Source organism: Euprymna scolopes, chromosome 14 (assembly GCF_053919585.1).
Source record: "Euprymna scolopes isolate OS-2025 chromosome 14, ASM5391958v1, whole genome shotgun sequence".
In the NCBI taxonomy this organism is placed as follows: Eukaryota; Metazoa; Mollusca; class Cephalopoda; order Sepiida; family Sepiolidae; genus Euprymna; species Euprymna scolopes.
In genome coordinates this window covers 76,338,254-76,359,656 of record NC_136495.1, presented here as the reverse complement: position 1 = coordinate 76,359,656, position 21,403 = coordinate 76,338,254, and the positions used below count along the sequence as shown (strand labels likewise).

Genomic DNA, 21,403 nt, shown 5'->3' with positions numbered 1-21,403 from the left:
CGTCCTTTGGGTGTAGTGCATTGTGTATGGTCATGAGTTTCCTGGTCTTCTGATCGAGCTGTCTCAGTTCTTCTTTGATCCATTCTATGAACGGTCCTGAGTATCTTATTAGTAATACTGCCCATGTATTTATTCCTTTTATTAGGTTTCTACTATATAATTTAGTTTCTAGAAGTTTTCTTGTTCTCCTGAGGTATTCCTTTCCAATTCTCTCTTTCATTTCTATGGCTTTGATGGTGTCTGTTTCCATAACTCCCAGGTATTTATAGTCAACTTGCTCCCCTAGGGCCCTCATCTCCATTTGCTTAGGTAGTTCCATGCTCTCTGTTCTCCAGTTTTCCCTTTCTTATAACTAGTTGTGCACATTTTTCCATACCAAACTCCATTTGGATATCCTGGCTGAAGATCCTGGTAGTGTTTATTAGTGTCTCTAGTTCTTTTTTCAGTCCTTGCAAAAAGTTTCAGGTCGTCTATTTACATTAGGTGGTTCACTTTTTCCTCTGTATTAGAGAACTTGTATCCAGCTTGACACTTTCTCAGTATATATTCAGGGGTATCATGGCTATTATAAACAGCAATGGTGATAGTGAATCTCCTTTAAAATGCCTCATTGTATGTTAATTTCTGTTATGTGTTGTCCATCAGCTGTCAATTCCAGCCTCCACGTTCTCATTACGTTTTCTATTACATTGATGATCCTGCTTGGTATTTTATACATTTTTAAGCATTCTATTATCGATGTTTGTGGGATCCTGTCGTACGCCTTTTTGTAGTCGATCCATGCCATGGCTAAGTTCTTTCTCCTTCTTTTAACCTCCTTTAGGATCTTTTGATCTATGTATAGCAGCCATGTGTTCCTTTCTTTCCTTTCTGGCATCCTTTCTGTTCCTTGGGAAGAAGTCCACGATTATTTAGGGAGTGGTAGATTTGTTCTCTCAGTTGTGCTGTTAATACTTTCCACATAGTGGGTAAGCACGTGATAGGCTTATAGTTGCTGAGGGCGGTTCCTTTCTCTGTGTCCTTCTGTATCAGTGTGGTTCTGCCTTTTGTCATCCAATCTGGTAGTTTCTTTCCTGTATAGATCTCAGGTTTTGAGCTTTCCTTTCGTGAGATGTTGGGAATTGTTTTAGACCAGTATGCATGTATTCCGTCATGCCCTGGTGCTCTCCAGTTTGCCATTTTTTCTTATGGTTTTCTTTAGGGCTTCCTTTCTGATTTCATTCACTGTTCCTTCGATTTGTTGTAATTTCTTTCATGTCTTTATTATTTCATAGTAGTTTCCACTTTTGAATGCTATTATTATTATTATTATTATTATTATTATTATTATTATTATTATTATTATTATTATTATTATTATTATTATTATTATTATTATTATTATTATTATTATTATTATTATTATTATTATTATTATTATTATTATTATTATTATTATTATTATTATTATTATTATTATTATTATTATTATTATTATTATTATTATTATTATTATTATTATTATTATTATTATTATTATTATTATTATTATTATTATTATTATTATTATTATAATAATAATAATAATAATAATAATAATAATAATAATAATAATAATAATAATAATAATAATAAGAAGAAGAAGAAGAAGAAGAAGAAGAAGAACATGGCGTGGTTCTCTGTCATATGACGAGAGTGTAGGTTCCTCCTTCTAGCATGAAGGAAATAGCGGAATAGTTAAAAATGATAAATTAACTGAATAATTGACAACCATGGAAAAAATATGGCCTCGGTAATTGGTGGAAGTCGTGTCAGTTTCGCGAGAGAGCATTGTGGTCTTTTGTTGAAAGCAACTAGACACTTGAGATGATTGCTCATCCAAACTTCAATAGGGTGGGGGCAGAGTCAATGGTAAAAGTTTTGAAAAGAAGGTCAACACCTGTGTGGGTTCAGGAAATAGCCTTGATTCACAGGAGTCATTACTTCTAAGAATCAGTATGCCTTGTTTGGGGTAGAACAAAAGTAAAAGAGAAAACAGTTACTGGGTATGACATACATTTTAGGTCGACACAATCAAACACACCGTGGTTTCAAATGACATAGAAACGGTGTCCAGAGTGAGGAGCCGAATTGGTGCCAAAAAATGTGGTGCTAAACGGCTAAAGGAGAAGGTACAACTGAAAAAAAGAGGAGAAGAGAATTAACGGAAGAGAGATAGCGTGGCCGACCCCCTCCTTTATTGCTCGAGGATTGGGAAGGAGGGTGTATGGCCTTGTGCCTAATTTGTTTCGATCACTGTAAATGAATAATTTTTTCAAAAACATCATGGTTATGATAAAGAAGATGTAGAACTCTGATTCCAAATATTTTTATAAAAAGATAACATTTTTTTTAGATCCTGAATTTTTATTTATTTACAGATGAAGACATCAAGTTGAACAAGACTGTCTTCTGTTGGCCTAACAATATTCAGCTTGTTTTTGAGTCGAGCCAGACTCGTCTCCAAACCGAACGGGAACGAATTGAAGACAAACTGAAGATGCAGTTGGACAACTTTAAACTTTCTCTTGAGGACAGGATGAAAGAAATTGAATCCTTCAAAAGAAAAGAGGTATATAAACAGATCCAGTTCATATATATATATATATATATATATATATATATATATATATATATATATATATATATATATATATATATATATATATATATAAATGGCAAAAATTTATATTCCAAATTACATGATGTTGACAATTTTAGATTTTATTCCTTTACATCAATTGATCCTTACAGTTCTTGACAGTGTCTGTTTCGTAGCACAAAATCAATCACTTAATAATTATATCAACTAGTGAATCTATTATGCCCTTAACTCATCAGAAGAAATAGCAACAATCAATCTGGAAGAAAATTGATTAAAATCCAAGATGGCGTAATGATAAAATATAAAGGTAACTGCAGCTTCTCTTCCAAATTTTCGGATTCTCACCATGTCGTATTACATTTTAATTCCTTTTATAAAATTAATTTATATAAAAATAATTATTTATATAAAATAATTATTTTAATAAATCAAGTAAAGTTATATTTAATTCAAGATACTTTCGTATTATATAAAAGCACAAAGTTATTTCTACGTAAATTCGCTAAAAATAATTATGTTAATAAATAATGTAAAGTTATTTTAAGTAAATTCGTTAAAAATAATCATTTTAATTAATCAAGGAATGTTATATTTAATTAAAGATATTTTTAATTGTTCATTGTTTGGTGAAAAAGAATTTAAATACAAAATACAAAAAATAAGCTATATTTATATATACATTACTTCTTTTAAATCGTACATTGAAAAAAGAATTATGTTTTTTGTTATAAATTTATTTATTTATTTATTTATGAAAAACTAAATTTAATTATTTTCTGTTCTATTAAAAAATGTGCCTCCATTTTTCTGACATCTTCATTTACCAATTCAATTTATTAATTCTTTTATTTATTTTTGTTTTATCCAATATTATTTGGATTTAATTGTTTTCTGTTCTTTTAATATATTGATAAAATAGTGCCCGGTAATTTCAGACGAGGTTACGCTTTTTAGATTACACCGTCCACAAAAATATCACATATTATGTGATCAAAATTTTCTGAAACACGAAATTTGGGATTCTTTACGTGCGTTAATAACTAATAATTTATCATTTATGTTTTGCATGTTGATAAAGAAATCATTTTTATTTTCCGTACCTGAAAATTCGCCATTGACCAATGTTCGAATGCAGTAAAGTATTTGAATGTCTTTTCCTGTTTTGATGTAGATAATGAGTTCTGACGAGATGAAGGCCAACGTGGAACATCTGAGCAATTTGCAGAAAAGTTTGGAAGATGCGCAAAACACGTTGGAAGATATTAACAACCAAGAAGAATTGCTTGGCTTCGAGATAAGCACCTTCCAGAATCTGCCAATGATGTTCCAATTGAAGGAACCTTATGATAAATTATGGAACACGGCTTATAATTTCCACCAAAAACAGGAAGCATGGATGAATGGTACGTATGTATGTTCCTATTTTTATATCGCGAAAAAGGAAAAAATTCTAATCAATTTCCTTTAATTATAATTATCGCAAGTGATCGTTTGTTGCTGAAGTTGGGTAAATGCTGGAAAATTGGGTACATAAACACATGAGACAGAGATAATATGTGTATCTAATTAAACAATAATAAAGGAAAGTCTTTGCAAAACTAATTGTGTTTGCAGCTTTAAGAAATCCAGCTTTTTTTTTAACTAGAGACTCACCACTTATTAAGGCCTGAAGACCATTAAATGATAAGGGTTAATGAGTGTACGATGGTCACTGAGACAACGGTATAGTAATCATTAATGGAGCAAATTGGGTAGAAACGGTAGAGTAATCATTAATGGAGCAAATTGGGTAGAAACGGTATAGTAATCATTAATAGTGCAAATTGGGTAGAAACGGTATAGTAATCATTAATGGTGCAAATTGGGTAGAAACGGTATAGTAATCATTAATGGAGCAAATTGGGTAGAAACGGTATAGTAATCATTAATGGAGCAAATTGGGTAGAAACGGTATAGTAATCATTAATGGAGCAAATTGGGTAGAAACGGTATAGTAATCATTAATGGTGCAAATTGGGTAGAAATTGACTCTTTAATGGGACGGCTCAACAAGAACCTGTTTACATTGCTCTTGTTGACGATTATATCATAGTCAGCTGAAAAGCAGGCTAACAGAACAAAGTTCCACAGGCAGGCAGTTCTAGGAAAGAAGCTTTGTTCAAAGAATTTGTGTTTAGATTAAGGCACAGATGGAGAGTGGGGGAAATTGTTGATAGAGGTTGTAGTTAGACTGGTGCTTTTTGAATTGAGCATTAAAAGATTGTACAATTAATATAAGTGGTAGTATAATCTCAGCTTTAAGCAAGCAGATACCAAATCTCCATTAGCAATATATATCCACAAAGGAGAACTGTAAAAATATTTTTTTTACTAGCAGGCTACCCTGCGTGACTCAGTTGTAAAATATGTTTTGATATGATATTTTAATTTATGCAGATTTCGTATTTATTATTATTATAAAGCCAATTCTCTCTTGATTATTATATTGTACCTAATATATAGTCATGATATAACATGATAGTGACATGTTAACATGGACCCAAATGTTGTATGTAGAGACAGTCACAAAGGGACAAATTGAAGAAAATTCAACTCAGCTTTTTCTTGCTTGAATAAAAGGCGTTTAGTTATGGTACTTTCCAAACTACACCTGCATCTAGGTTTCACAAGTATCTTTGTTTCGCCATCATGTGGAACTTTAAATCTTTCTTGTCAACACATGTTTCGCCTTGCTGCCACTGCTCACATGTTTTTTTATCTCTCTTTTTCTTTCCATTGCTATGTCTGCAGCTCGCCTCATGACATATGATTGTTGCATCTTGTCTTAAAAATTTCTCTTGCACTAGCTCATGCTTCCAAGTCACTCTTGCCATCCATGTATCACACATCTATCTCATGCCAGTACACGCTTGCCGGTCGCTCACCACATTGTACCTTTTTTCTCTCTGCTTTTCTTTTTCTTCTCTTCCTCCACTGTGACGTCACCTCTCACACTAGCTTGCTCATTTGCATATATGTCATGCCACTGCTTCTGCTACATAAGCATCAACGGCTCTGTTACCGTAATTTCAAAAATTAAAAAAGTATGACTTGGGTGTAATCAGTTAGAATCGAAACCTAAACATTAAGCTCTCCAGCTTTATTCGTTACCATCTGAGCTAACAACAGACAGATATTAGAACCTTAAAAATTAATCAACTGTATTGCATGTATGTTTGTGTATGCATACGAGGTCGATATTTAATACCTACCAAGTTCCATGTGTTTTAAATTTTGACCTCTTAGCAGCCATTTTTCCCGACTAAAAACCAAACTGACTTTGTTCCACAGATCAAAATCCCCTATATATCAAGTCCTAAGTCTGCAAGCCAAAACTTGACAGAGTAGTTTGGTAGAGATCGTTTCTCATACAGACAGACAGACAGACAAACAAGATCACTTTTATATCTAGAAAGATAAAGAAAGAGAGGGAGATTATACTAAACGCCAGTTAATCATAAAAATCTATATGATATATGTAACTGTGATGAATTAAAAACATCATATTCCAAAAATATCACGCGAAGAGATTAAGTAGATTTACTTTTATAACGAAAATAATTTTTAAGTGATTAATGGGACTTCATAGGCAACAAAGATCTCGAATGTTTGAATTGAGTTATCTTCCTTGTTTTTTTTAGCTGTTTTCAAAATGGCATTGCGTAGCAGTCACTCCTTGGTTAATCATAAAATTTGATTTTCTTATTTAAATAAAACTACTTCAGTGACTCACATACAAGCTCTCTTTATCTCGCACACACATTCTTACACACCAGTGAGAGTCAGACAAGCAGAAACGAATTGCTACTCATAGTTATACATACATTAACAAAACCAAAATAGATCGACGTACATATGTAATGCAACACTGCACAATTAACTTTTTTCTTTCAGGTCTTTTTTGAATATTTTTAATGACAACTTTGTTAAAATAATACTTGTTCTGAGATTGGGTTATCGTTGTAGCCTTGAAGACGGGTAATAATCAAGACAAACACAATGATATATTTAACAAAAAGTGTATCAGAAAAAGTACACGTCATCATTCTAAGGCCATGAATGTCACAAATCGCTACATCAATATTTAGATATTATGTTTTTGAACCTGTGGTGCAATGGTTAGAGTACTTGGAAAGTATCAGTTGTAAAAGTGATATTCTCTTGAAGGTTGAAGGTTCAATTCTCAGTGTGGGCGACTAAAAAATACAATTATGAGTTACTTAGGATCTCTATCCAGTTATGGCTGACCGAACAAGAGCATACTACCCTTGTGAAGGGTTCCGCTCGAAGTTCCATCCAAATTCTCGAGTTCAACAGAAACATTCCTGAGTTCAACAGAAATATTTCCAAGTTCAATAAGATACACCGTAAGAAGATCAGAGGTTACATCGACCAAAACGTTGTGGAAATGCACACAAGATGAGAACAGTTGTCTGAAGAATCCAAATAATGTGATCAATATTTAGATGTGATCAATAATATGATAATAATGTGATCAATATTTAGATGTGATCAATAATATGATAATAATGTGATCAATATTTAGATGTGATCAATAATATGATAATAATGTGATCAATATTTAGATGTGATCAATAATATGATAATAATGTGATCAATATTTAGATGTGATCAATAATATGATAATAATGTGATCAATATTTAGATGTGATCAATAATATGATAATAATGTGATCAATATTTAGATGTGATCAATAATATGATAATAATGTGATCAATATTTAGATGTGATCAATAATATGATAATAATGTGATCAATATTTAGATGTGATCAATAATATGATAATAATGTGATCAATATTTATAGTCTCTGGGTAAATCTATTATTTCTGCAATGGGTAGACCAACTTATTCCACAGCAGTTATGTTTGAAAAAAAAAATCCATTTTAATATTGATATATAATTAACTGGACAAGTCACCAATCTCTCACTTAGCTATCTATTTCTTTCCCTCACTCCTATCACTCAATGCTGATTCAACCACTTCCTAATATTTTTTTTGTTTCTGTGAACATTTAGAGAAAGAACGACCTTTTTTTAATATAATTTACATAGTGTGTTCATACACATCTTAAACATTTATGTAAATTAGATAGTGTCGTGGCGTTGAACCTTATAGATAATAATAAAGTCTTCCACTTATTATAAAAACTGGGAGGCATTGTCTTTTAATGGTTATGTTCGAGTCTTGCACTTGTGGTCGTTGGACTGACTGTAACATAATCACATTAGCATTTGGAGACATGGCATAAGCATGACGTTACGAACTCAAATGCATATATAGGAATCAATATTGGAAGGAAGGGAAGAGAAAAAAGAGAAAAGACGTATAGCAGTTGGCTAGTTTCGTTCAGCAAAACGCGTAAGTCTGCTCTCTCTCCCTACTTCCTATAGTGCCATTCGAGATTTTTATGATATGAGATTTTTTGGTGCAATTTACTGACAGACAGCCTGTTGTTTGGATACGTGAAATGATCAAAATAAATACCCTTTTCCTTCACCAAGAAAAGTTGTGTCGAAATTATAATTTTCCTTGCAACCGAGTCTACATACAGTGTGTTTGGTCTATTAGAGAGAAATAGATGACTACATTACAAAACTACACTGCAAACACATGAGTCTGCTCTCTCTCCTGCTATTCCTTTCAAAATCAATTGGTTAAAAAAAAACATGAGAAGCAGTGTCACGGATAGCAAGGTTAAAAATCAAGTTCATATAAATGCGGGACTTTATTGACTACAATATGGCCCAAGTTGTGAGTCGGTATGATGAACAGAACCAAAATTATTGTCAAAGATGTGATTTTCACCTTTTCCATGATATTGATTTTGACATTTGACTTATATATCTAAAGTTCTAAGTGAGACCTTGACCAATATTTTGACCACACCAGGTGATGATTGGTTAAGCGATGTAGAATCTATGCTGTACATAAACAAGCATAGTGACAAGCTAGCAAACAGATTTGACTGAAAGCATAACCTCTTTGACCGAGGTAATAACATTTTCATTTAACTTTTATGATGCATCATCATCATCATCATCGTCGTTCTAGTCCTGTACCGATCTTGTGTCAATACACTGAATTGAATTTCAAATACTGAATCCAAGATTAAAATTTTGTTGCAAAGAAGATAAAAACAAAAAAGCATTGAATGCTTAATATTGAATGCTAAAAAAAATTGAATGCTAAATAATGAACGCTATTTATTGAATGCTAAATATTGGATTCTATTTATTGAATGCTAAAACATTGAATTCTAAATATCGAATGCTATTTAATGAATGCTAAAAACATTGAATGCTAAATATTTAATACTAAAAATATTGACTGATAAATATTGAATGCTATTTATTGAATGCTAAACATTGAATACTATTATGTAAAAAACATTGAATTTTAAACATTCAGACTACTTATTGAATCCTAATGCTAAAAACATTGATTGATAAATATTAAATGCTATTTCATTAAATGTAAAAAAAAAAAATTGAATGCTAAACATTGAGGCTATTTATTGAATGTTAAATATTGAATTCTAAAATACATTGAATGCTAAATATATTTATCATTTTCAGGACCATTCATAGAATTTAATGCTGAGTCTATTGAAAACGAAGTTGGTGAGATGTGGAGGACAATGTTCAAGCTAACAAAAGTTTTGAGTGAGCAACCAGGTCCACGGCGCATTGCGGATAGCGTCAGAGGAAAATTGGATAAATTCAAGTTGCATTTACCCATATTGCAAGTGATATGCAATCCTGGGATGCAAGAACGTCACTGGAATCGGGTAATTAAGATATTTCTCTTGTGAAGTAATTTTGTTTAATATCAAGAAATGTATCAAGAAATCATTTTAACAAAGACATGCACCTGGCGACAAATGTAAGAAACAACAAAACAATTATCAAATGTACCAAAGAATCATTTGAATAAAAATTATGAACCTGACACCAAGCACCTGGAAGAAACAACAAACTTGATCAATTGTCAAAAAAAAAAAAGGTTAAATGTATGATATTTGAAAGGGCATTTTTTGGCAAAAGGTTACATAGGTGTAATCAAGTCTAATCAAAGTCAGATACATTCAGTGAAATTACAATGACCAAATAAAACCCCCTTGGGGTATGGTTACAGTGACAATGTCATTCCAAGGAGGTTTTTTTTAGATGGTCATAAATAGTTATATAACAACAAAAAAGATATCAAGGTTGGTTGAGGATTTGGGTCGAGAAGAATCAATCTGTCAAATTCTTGTGCATACATCTCCTCCTAACAACCATACATCACCGTCGCCGATAATAAAGATATATTGTAATATTTTTATATATCAGTGTGCTGTCATTTTTTTTTAAACATAACAGAGATGCAACAATTTTCTACCAATCAAACAATTTGTTTTGTTTCAAATTGATAGGAAGAAATGTATTTTATGATGATCTATAAAATGTTGCATTAAATTGTTTTATTAAAACTGATTCGATATGAAAATAATTTCTGCAGTTTCTGGTAAAAATGTGACACTTGCATTTATCTTGTTTTTCAGGTTAGTGAAATTGTAGGCTTTAAAGTGCAACCAACTGCAGAAACCTCTTTATACGACATGTTGAATTCTGGGCTAGCAGATTTTCTACCCAAGTGAGTCATTATTTCCCCCCTCCCCCTTCCGTGAATAAATAGAGTTTTTTTTTTTTTTTTTTTTTAATGTTCATATAAATTGGTGAATAAGCTGCCGCCTGAAATTTTCAACACCGCCGCTATCTTATGCAACTTCAATTTAAGAACAACCAAAACGAAATTGCTGACTTTTTATTGCCGAATTTGAACGACTTGAGTGTTCAGCATCATTAATGTCGGTACTTATTGCGTTTAAAATCAGCATACCACCTGTTAACGGTTGTTTCTGATGGAACAGAATTCGAATATTAAGTCATTGCTATGCTTGAACGGCATCGTTTCATATCAGAAAGCAATGCTTTATCAAACACGAAATTCAAATTTTCTCATCGTTTGAAAAACTTGCAAATTCTAACTTTTATTAAATAACTGTAATTTGTTAACTAATAACCAAATTCGGTTTAAATTTTGACATGAGTCATTTGAAGGTTATTACTTTATAAAAAAATTATATAGATTTTAAAATTATGAGTCTCATCTATATGTGAAGCCTGAGACCTAAAAAAATGGTGTGTTATCTTATTAAGTGAATTTTGTTTCATTCATCGTGTCTTCAAATCCTTTTATTACATCCGTGGACTGAAATGCCACTAAGGCAAGATAAGTTATTCTTCTGTGATTTTGGATTTGGATGTTGGAGTAGCAATCGTGTTTTGAAGTTGAGTTTTTGACAGCAGTGTCGAGTTTTGGAGTAACGAGTTTTTGGCAACAGTGTCGCATTTTGAGAAGTGAATTTTGACAGCAGTGTGTCGAATTTAACACCGGAAATTGTTACTTGGAAGTGTAGAATAGTTAACACTTGATTGTTTTAACCACAACTTCCTCGTTACATTGTAGGCAAAAGATGTATGGCAGGCAGAATCAATAAAAATGTTTTTGTTTCCTTTCATAGAAGTTTAAATAATTCTATATTTTTTTAGAATCCGGTTTTAGTATTTATATACGACAAATTAAGGAATGGCAAAGATGCAGCAAGGCAAAACAACTGGTTCTAGGCGATTCTCTAAATTTAGCAGAAAATAAAACAGCAGGCCAGTCGGTCTAAATTAAAACCAATTGTTTCCTGTTGTTCTAGACATACAGAGGCTCCCAAAATAACTCTTGTAAATACGATTCTAATTTCATGTTTGTCAGATTTGTTATTGTGTTAAAACTCTTCCATTTAGTTTTTTTTTTAGGTTTCAAAAAACAATCAAGACTTTATTTTTGACAAATATTTTTTGAGGTTTTTGCCAAAAAATAAACTCTTGATTTCATCTAATCTTTATAGCTAGAGATCTGTTTGGTTTATTGTTTACATACTGAGATTGCATAAATATTCGATCAGCAAGAGCCAGTTGTTGTGTCTGACTGTCTGGCGTTACAGGTTGATCGACTAACATGCCTAAATCGCACGAATAGAGAATCAACAGGAGCCAGTTGTCGTACCTATGTCGTGCCTTAATTTGTCGCACATAAATATTAAAATCTTCTAGAATAATTATAAGCAAAGTAAAATATTCTTTTATTAAAAATACTTTTTTGACAAAAAAAAAAACACAATTCAAAGTTTTAAAAATTAATTTATTATCACTTTCATTTGAATGGTATAAAACAACTTTGTGAATGACTAGCTGTGTATACTCGGTGTTGCCCGGTCAAAACATATTGCCCGGCAGAGGGATACAATTTAAGATACACCGAATGTCTTAACTTGTTACAAAAAATGACCACATGTTGGATTTAGGGAAGCATAAAACACACCCCTCTTTGTCTATGAAAATCAAATGTGAAGTGACTCTAATACCTTGAAGGGGAAATAACTCTCATAGCTTAAATAAATATGCTTACTTCCGGTTTTAAACGTAACTGTTGTTAGCTATTAGAAATTGAAAATTAATTAAATCAAATATAAATGAAGTAGAAAATAAATAAATCAACTTAAAAAAATATTTCTAAATAGAATAATTAAAAGAATTCTATTACAACAAGCAATAAATAAAATCGAGCTAATCATTAAAATAGATATTCTTTAATGTAATATGCAAATGAGGTTACTCATTGAATGTAGATTTCATTTGAATAAATAGTATATATAGAAATCATGCTGGAATGAAAGGGCATATCAGTCTGTTTCCAGCATGAAAACTTATTTGTGAAACAGTGCACCTTTTGTTTATATTAATTATATTGAAAACAATACGCTCTGCCTAACGAATGTGAAGAATTGTGGAAAATGGGACGCATGTTCCCGTGACGTCAGATTTGTATTAACTATACGAACTATGGAAAAGCAGAAGCGAATTAATAAGTTTTTAAAACCTTTGTTTATCTTCTTCAAACTGCAATTCATAATTAATCTTTGTTATAATTTTGTCATGTGAGTAAAGGATTTTTTCATTAATTTGAGAAGACTGTGAGGAGCGTATCGGTCCAATTGATAAAAACTAAAAAAAAAAAAAAAAATTACAAATTTAGTTGGACGGCGATTGCGTTATATCAGTTAAACAGAATGATCTCATGTGAGTAAAGGATTTTATTTTATTTTTTTATTTTTATTTATTTATTTATTTTTTTCATTACTTCAAAAAAATGCTGTGAAGAGCATACCGATCCTGGTGATAAAAAGTATTTGAATCTCCGCAAATGTCATCATAGCTCGTGCGGAAGTTACAACAGTATAGGATTGCCTCAACAGGCTATACCGCCTGATGAAATAAACACTCACATTAGACCTAAATCATGGCAGAATGAGGATATAGTCTATGGTAATCATGTAGGACCACTCATGACTGATGTAGAACATGAACTGGTAAATGGGCCCTGGTAACGTCATGGGGAGCAGCATGACAGTTATGCGCCTTGGCGGGAGAACTAAAGAATGGCGGGAGAACTAAAGAATGGCGGAAGAACTAAAGAATGGCAGGGCACAAAAGATGCTGAGCGGAAGAATCATTAAGAGATCAACGATTAGGTTCAACTAGTCTAATTGAGAAATTACTGCGATTCGCCTGTTGATGTAGCTCACACAGGTGATATTATCTGAGATATTGAAAGATTCAATATGACTCTAAATCAAACCAGAATTCCATACCACATCGACCGCCATATGGGTAACCAAGGGTCTCTACTTGGTGTGCCAGCACTGACCACAGCTATTGTCAAGTTTACTACAGCACCAAAACCTAAGCTAGCAAAATGTAGACATACCATCAAAATATCCACCTTTAATGTACGGACACTTCAACCCACATCTCAAATATCAGAACTTGTTGCTTCATCCAAAGAACACGATATCGATATTGTGTGTATTCAAGAGCACCGTCTCTTCCACAATGACATGGACATAAAGTACCATGAAATTGGTAACAACTGGACACTAGTATCAGCGTCAGCATGGAAAAATTCGACAAATACCATTGGGGGAATAAGACTTCTGCTTAGCCCTCGAGCATTGAAATCATTGAAAAGTGCAGAGAAGATAACACAAAGGATAATTCTTGCTACCTTCAGTGGTAATCCTGCTACTACTGTTATTTGTTGCTATAGCCTTACCAACGTCAGTGACAAGCAAGAGATCCTGAATTTCTACAATGAACTCTCAGCAATAGTGTGCTCAATCCCCAAACATAATTTATTGGTTATCGGGGGTGACATGAATGCACATATAGGATGGGAAGACAACAAGCATAAGTTCTCTTTACATGATGAAACAAACCGAAATGGAGAGTATCTATTAACTTTTCTCCTTGAAAACAACCTACAATGCATGAATACCCTTTTTCAGAAAAGACCCGGTAAGCTCTGGACCCATCAATCCTCAAATGGAGACAAGGCACAACTGGACTATCTTTTTATGAATAAGAAGTGGATCAATACTGTCATAACTGTGAAGCTTATAGCAGTTTCTATGGTGTGTCTACTGATCATAGGATTGTAACCTCTAAGTTGAAGTTAAGCCTACGAGCAAGCAAAACTAAAAAATCATCTAGACAGCCCTACAATTGGTCAACGTTGTCACATGACAATCAGATCAAACAGAAATTCATCTTCGAACTGCGAAACAGATTTGATGCTTTACAAGCACAAGAGCAGGAACCAACTGCTAATACCACCTATGAAAACTTTGTTAGATCGCACCAAGAAGCAGCAAAGAAGTGTATACCTCTGAAGCCCAAAGTAAAGCAAAAAGTACCGTGGGAAAATGATAAAATAATATTAAAACGAGAAAAGTTAAAGACTTAGATAACATACCTCCTGAAGTATGGAAGACAGGTGGTTTCAATGACATACTTCTTAATTCATGCAATTATGTATATAATCAAGACATTATTCATATATGGAAGGAAGGATGCATACTTCCCTTCCCCAAGAAGGGTGACCTAAGCATACCAAGCAACTACAGAGGAATAACACTCACTCCAATTGCAGTAAAAATCTACAATGCCATCCTTCTCCAACCAAAGATTGAAGAAGTGCCCAGGAAGAACCAAAATAGATTTAGAAAGAATCGCTCTACTACTAGTCAAATACTTACTGTAAGGAGACTGATTGAAGGAGTCAAAGCAAAAAACATTGAGGCAGTCATGATCTTTGTAGATTTCTCCAAAGCATTCAACTCTGTACATAGAGGAAAAACGGCCAGCGTATTAAAAGCATATGGCATTCCAAATGAAGTCATTAATGCTATCATGATGCCATATGAGCACACTCGAGCAATGGTCAGGCCCCCAGATGGGGACACTGAATTTTTCGACATCCGCACTGGGGTTCTATAAGGAGATACTCTTGCCGATTTTCTTTTCATTGTCTGTCTTGACTTTGTACTTTGCACCTCTGTTGATATACACAACATGCTAGGCTTCACCCTAAATGAATCCAGAAACAGACGTCATCAATCAGCACACATAACTGATGCAGATTATGCAGACGATATTGCTTTGTTCGCGAACAACACTGCTGATGCGCAAACACTGTTACATAAGCTAGAAAAGTTTGCAAATGACATTGGTTTCCATATAAATGCAGATAAGACAAAGTTTATGACTTTCAATGAAAGAAGTCGCTGAGTTTACGTATCTGGGCAGCAACATAGTTTCCACAGAGAGAGATATCGGAATTCGCATCTCAAAAGCATGGATCGCATTGGATGGGCTACATTCAGTATGGACTTCGAGACTGGCTGACAAACTGAAAAGGCAGTTCTTCAGGGTAGTGGTAGAGTCTGTCCTTGTTTACGGTGCTACAACCTGGACACTCACCAAAAGATTGGAAAGAAAACTAAATGGCACATACACCCGTATGCTAAAAACAATATTAAATATATCTTGGCAAAATCATCTCACGAAGCAGCAACTTTATGGCAATCTACCTGCCATATCTAATACCATCAGAGAAAGATGCCTACGATTTGCCGGTCATTGTCTGAGGAGCAAGCATGAATTGGTGAGTGATGTATTGCTATGGACTCCACGACACAGACACGCAAGCAGAGGACGACCTAGATCCATGTACATCCAACAAATAGCACATGACGCCAACTGTGAACCTGAAGATCTGAGGCAACTGATGGAAGACAGGAAACTCTGGAGAGGAAGAGTCACATTGGTCTGGGCAAGGAGCCCGTTATGATGATGATGATGATGATGATAATTTTGTTAGGTTTTAAGATTTACACAGTTTAATGATTAATAATATTATAACCATTTGTATATCAAATATGAAATATATTTTAGTCATCGACATACAGTCCTGTTTCGTTGTTTCACAACTCATCAGTGCCACTAGACTAACACCTATCCCAAGCCAAGGATCGAACCTAGAACCGTCGTGATGACAGTCGGCAGTTCTACCCCCTGACTACGGAAGCGGTGGCCGTAATTAATCCGTCCAAATGTCTATTTAAATAAACATCCGTCCGCCACTCGTAAAGTGCTCAAACGTTGTTTGTAAACAAACCGCGAGCTTCGCATTTTTTCAGCTAAATTAAGTAGCGAGTAAGATTATTTACGATAGTGCTCAATCCAAAATATGAAATACGGTTTTATTAAATATGTACGAGTCTTCATTTGGTTAATTACCGGCTTCCATACTTTTGTCTGATAAAAGAGACAGACAAGATATGAGGGTGGTTTACAAAATGTTTATTTTTTGTGCAATAATATTTTCAATCAGTTTTCATCTGGTGATAAAATAGCTGCTAAGAGCCATGTTTATATTAAAACTTAATATTAAAAAAAAATTTAAACACAATTAATTAAAAATCTATGTTGGAATAGAACATTTTGAAATCATGGAATTTTAATCGTTTTAATCTTTTAAAAATTAATTAATTTTTAGGAAGTTTCTTTTTCTTGGCAATTCAACTGATAATAGTATATATTGATTAGAAAAACGCTATTTAAAAAAACATAATAATATTAAATTTATATTAATTTTTTAATTGCAACTTTAAGGTAAGTTTTTGTTCAATACGTATATTTAAATTTAAAAAAATTTATATATATTTTACTTATTTGAACTCTTATGTTTCATAATAAATAGAAATTTCGATAGATTTAAATATATTTTGTTCAAATTTCGAAAAAAAAAAATATGGTGGGAGGGACACACTAAAAAAATATTTCCTGTCATATATTTTAGGGAAACTGCATTTTATATGTAATTTCATTCTAAAATGGATAAGCATCGAAAATTTCATGAAAATCTAACCATTAGTCGATTTTTGCTAGATTTATTAAACACGGGTATGTTTTCACGTTCGAAATGCTTATTACATGGGAACATTATTTTAAAGTGCTAATTATGTAAACACGATTTTCGTCTCGCAATTTCATTATTTTCGTACGATGAAAAAATTTTTTAAAAAATTATTACTAGTTTATTTTGCCCTTCTTCTTTTAAATGGTACAAATGTTATATTGATAATATTAACTCATAATGAAGCTACATCGTGTTACATATAGGGAGGGGTTAATTCTGTGATGAATTTTGGAGGTGCCTAGTAAACAAACAGACAGGGATACGGCTTTATTATAATAGAGTTATTGCTCTTGGATTAAATAATTTAAAAAAATTTATTTCAATAAGTCTCTATTTACTTACTGTTACACAAGAGCAAAGCCTAAGATGGTGTGTGATGCCTAGGGTTATGACAACAGCATATTCTTTTCGGTGTTACGACTCTCGAGTATATATCTGACACAGTTAGACACAGTTAATCAACCGAGAACCACGTCACTATATGAAAGCATATAAGATATCAACGGATATACACTCGAGAGTCAAAACAATGAAAAGAATATGCTGTTGTCATAGCCCTAGTAATGACGTCATGATAGAGGTGGCATTGACTCGGATAATAGCTAGGGAGATTTGCTGAAACATCCCCGCAGTCTCTTGGGCCTCGTTCCTACAAGTGGCTATACCGTCCGTATATATATCGTATTCTGCTTGTTGCATTCGAAATATTTGTTAGATCATCGCAAATCAGTTTTATTTCAAAATATGTTTCAGCCTCGAAGAGATCGGTGTGGCAGCCGCCAAGGAATATTCTTTGGAAAAAAGTCTGGCAAAAATGAAATCAGAATGGAAGGATATCTATTTAGATATGATTCCTTACAGAGAAACGGTGAGAAAATTTTTCATTTCTTTTTTGTTAATACTGAAGATCAATTATTTGACAAAAATTTAAAAAAAGATGTATATTGATTAAAACATAACACCAAATTTAGTGAATATCGAGTCTCCATCGAAAAGTATTTTTTTTCTGTGATATAGATATAAAAAGGTAGAATACAAAGGACTAAGTCTCATTCTAACATTTCAAACAATTATATTGAATCATCTTTGCTAACGTGAAAATGTAAAAAAAAGAATGAGAAAACAAGAAGAGTGTTAGCAATTTTACAAGTCCACAAGTATATGTTGAAATTAGACGAGTTGCGAAAAAGTATCTCCCTTGGACTGTGTGAAACGCTGTTATAAATTATCTCCCTTGGACTGTGTGAAGTGCTGGTATAAATTATCTCCCTTGGACTGTGTAAAGTGCTGTTAGTGTTATGTCTCTTGGACTGTAATTTTAATGACATGTACTTTTGTTTAGCTTATATATATAAACGAGTGAGTTGAAGTGTATAAACCTATTTCCTCCATTTTTGTTATAATATTTTCTCTTTTTCTCTTCTGACCACTCGAGTAGCGTGGAGGCACGTCAATAGTATTACATTTGTAATAAAACAAAATGGCTGATAAGTACACATAGAATAGAGGAAATAATATTTAAATAAAAGCACATCATAATAAAGAAAGTATCTCAAAGTGTGATGCATTTAATTTCATAAGTTATGGCATTTTTTATACAAATGACCAAGAGGAAGCATTACAGAAGTGCATAGTTGTCGGGTTGGTCACTTTCAACAAAATAGGCTTGTTCTCATTTCAAACCATACACATACTAATATAAGTATACTATTAAACAATATTCAATTTTGTGTTAAAATATAAATACTAATAACAAAAAATTCATTTATTTGCTCGATAGCACAATACTAGAACTATAAATAATTTTATAATGTACCGCTTCACTGGGAACGGACACTAATTTTATGCTCATCTCAAAAAAGGTCATTTGTTTTTTTTATGCATATTTAGCGCCAAGGACACCACCGGTATAAAAATAATAAAAAAGAAATACATATGCAGAGAAGTATGTATAAAAATACCAGTAAAAGGCCGAAACAAATGTATGCTTGCGTACTAAATAAAACTGAACCTGTTTTGATATGAGCATAAAAATAAGTGTTTGTTCCTTGTGAACCAGTATATATATATATATATATATATATATATATATATATATATATATATATATATATATATATATATATATAAAAGTGACTTTGAAACTTCCTCTTTTGGAGGAAGCTAGCTCAAATTGGCCACCGTGTCTGTTTATCAAGGACAGTATTAGAATAAGCAATCGTTTAGTAAAGACAAAACTCGCACTTATATCAGTTGTTGTAAAGCAACACAGATTTGGACACACAAAAAATATCAATAATCAGTGACTCGTGAGTCAGGTTTTTTTGTGGTGTAGTGGATAAAGTTCTTGGTAAAATTCTGTTGTGTCATCATCACGGTAGATTGAACCTTCAACCTCCAGAAGAGTTTAACACTCTTCTGGAAGTTGAAGGTTCAATCTACCGTGATGATGACACCCAAAATACAATTATGAATTATTTAGGACTTTAACCCAGTCATGGCTGACTACCCCAATGGATTAAATAATAGACTCCATTCAAAATTCTATCCAGATTCCCGAGTTAAACAGAAAGATTCCTGAGTTCGACAAGATATACATGAAGAAGGTTTGAGGTTCAATCTTCAGTGTGGGCGACACTCAGAAATGCAATAGTGAATTCTTAAGATTTCTATCTAATCATGGCTGATGGAACGAGAGCATGCTACCCCCATGGGTTAAAGGGTTCCATCTGAAATTCTGTGCAGATTCCGGAGTTTGATACCAAGATTCCCGAGTTTGAGAGTTAGATTCCTGAGTTTGACAAAATACATCTGAAGAAAGTCAGAGGCAACATCAACAGAAACATTGTGAAAATAACGGTCAAGATGAGAACAGTAGTCCAAAGAATCTAAATAATATGAGTACTCAATCGTCATCTCAAATATTCAGAAACATAAAAGTCAGAATAAGGTATGTTTACAAGTTGTTGTGAAAATTTTTGAATCATTCTATTGCTCCAGGAAGTACCTGTCTCCTGATGCAATCATGTATAAGAGTCAGATGAAGTATTTCTACCACGTCTGAGGTCAAGTGTCTTTTCTTGCTTTGACAAAAGACAAAATTAATTTCACAATCTAGTGAGGGATGACCTCTTCTGTTCTTTCTCAAAAAGGAGATCTTGAAAGTGCTCGACCGATCTCAAATCCCAGGATCATCATTGTTAGGCATTCAAACGAACTCGTCTTCCTACCACAACTGAAAAAAACTATCTTCCTCTTTCTTCATATGCCTACCATTATTTTCATGGAAGGTACTCGTCTGAGCTTTTATTCATTATTCTTCCTTTGTAAGACATATACAATAACTCGTCTTCCTACCATAACTGAAAACAAAAACTGTTTCTTCTTTCTCCAGATGCCTACTGTTATTTTCATTGAATTTCTTCTTACCCCTCTTCCCGCCTGTGAGACACATTACAACAGGACTCCTTCCCTGCAGACTATAACATGACCATCTTCAAATCCAATGTCAACAAATACTTGTTATAAACTATTATAATAAACAATCAAACTTTGTTCATTCTAGTCATCATTTTAAATCCTCTCATAATATTCATTATCATTATCATTCAACTGAAAAGCATTCCATCTCATTAACCATTATCCTCGCATGTATTTTAGCATTGTTAAGTAGCAACCCATACGTAACTGATTGTCTATCCAGTTGTAGACAAGTTTCCATGGCTTGCACGAGTCTGCCTTTTGGTGACTGCTTGGACGTCTATTTGTCATTTAGTTTGATCCCCCCTCACGAAGTTGCCAAACTTTCAAAGCCTACAAACCAAATATCCTCTATTCTGTACAACGATCTTGAACACATGTAACACAGTGAATTGCTTTTTACTCCCTAACCCTTTTCAGGTAAAACTAACCCATAAAACTTAAGTGTCCAGCACTGTACCCTTAAAAATATTCAAATAATCCCAAGCAAAACAAAGTTTGAATACTTTCGTGCACAGTTTATGAAAAGTATTCAAACTTTGTTTATTTATTCATCATTTTAAATCCTCTCATGATATTCATTATCATTCAACTGACAAATCCATTCATTTCATTAACCCTCATCCTCAAGTGCTCTTTGACCTTGATAAGTAATGACACATTAAAAAAAAAACAAGCAACAACGCATACGTCCTTTACGCATCATTCTTTATGTATCATTCTTTATGTATCATTCTTATTATTTCTCGTAGTAGTAGCAGTTCTTTATTTATCAAGATAGATTAAGAATATCTGGATAAAGCAGATATTCTCCATTCTG

The 21,403-nt window shown here is 32.9% G+C and overlaps 1 protein-coding gene across 1 annotated transcript in view; it reads left to right on the top strand.

Moving 5' to 3' along the window:
• LOC145293101 (dynein axonemal heavy chain 3-like) overlaps positions 1-21,403 on the top strand; it is a 404,365-nt gene that overhangs the window by 85,931 nt on the left and 297,031 nt on the right. Inside the window, exons 17-21 of the mRNA XM_080139477.1 lie at positions 2,400-2,590; positions 3,795-4,026; positions 9,264-9,475; positions 10,232-10,323; positions 17,857-17,971. Of these exons, the coding sequence (XP_079995603.1) occupies positions 2,400-2,590; positions 3,795-4,026; positions 9,264-9,475; positions 10,232-10,323; positions 17,857-17,971 (842 nt within the window). The remainder of the gene's footprint in view (positions 1-2,399; positions 2,591-3,794; positions 4,027-9,263; positions 9,476-10,231; positions 10,324-17,856; positions 17,972-21,403) is intronic.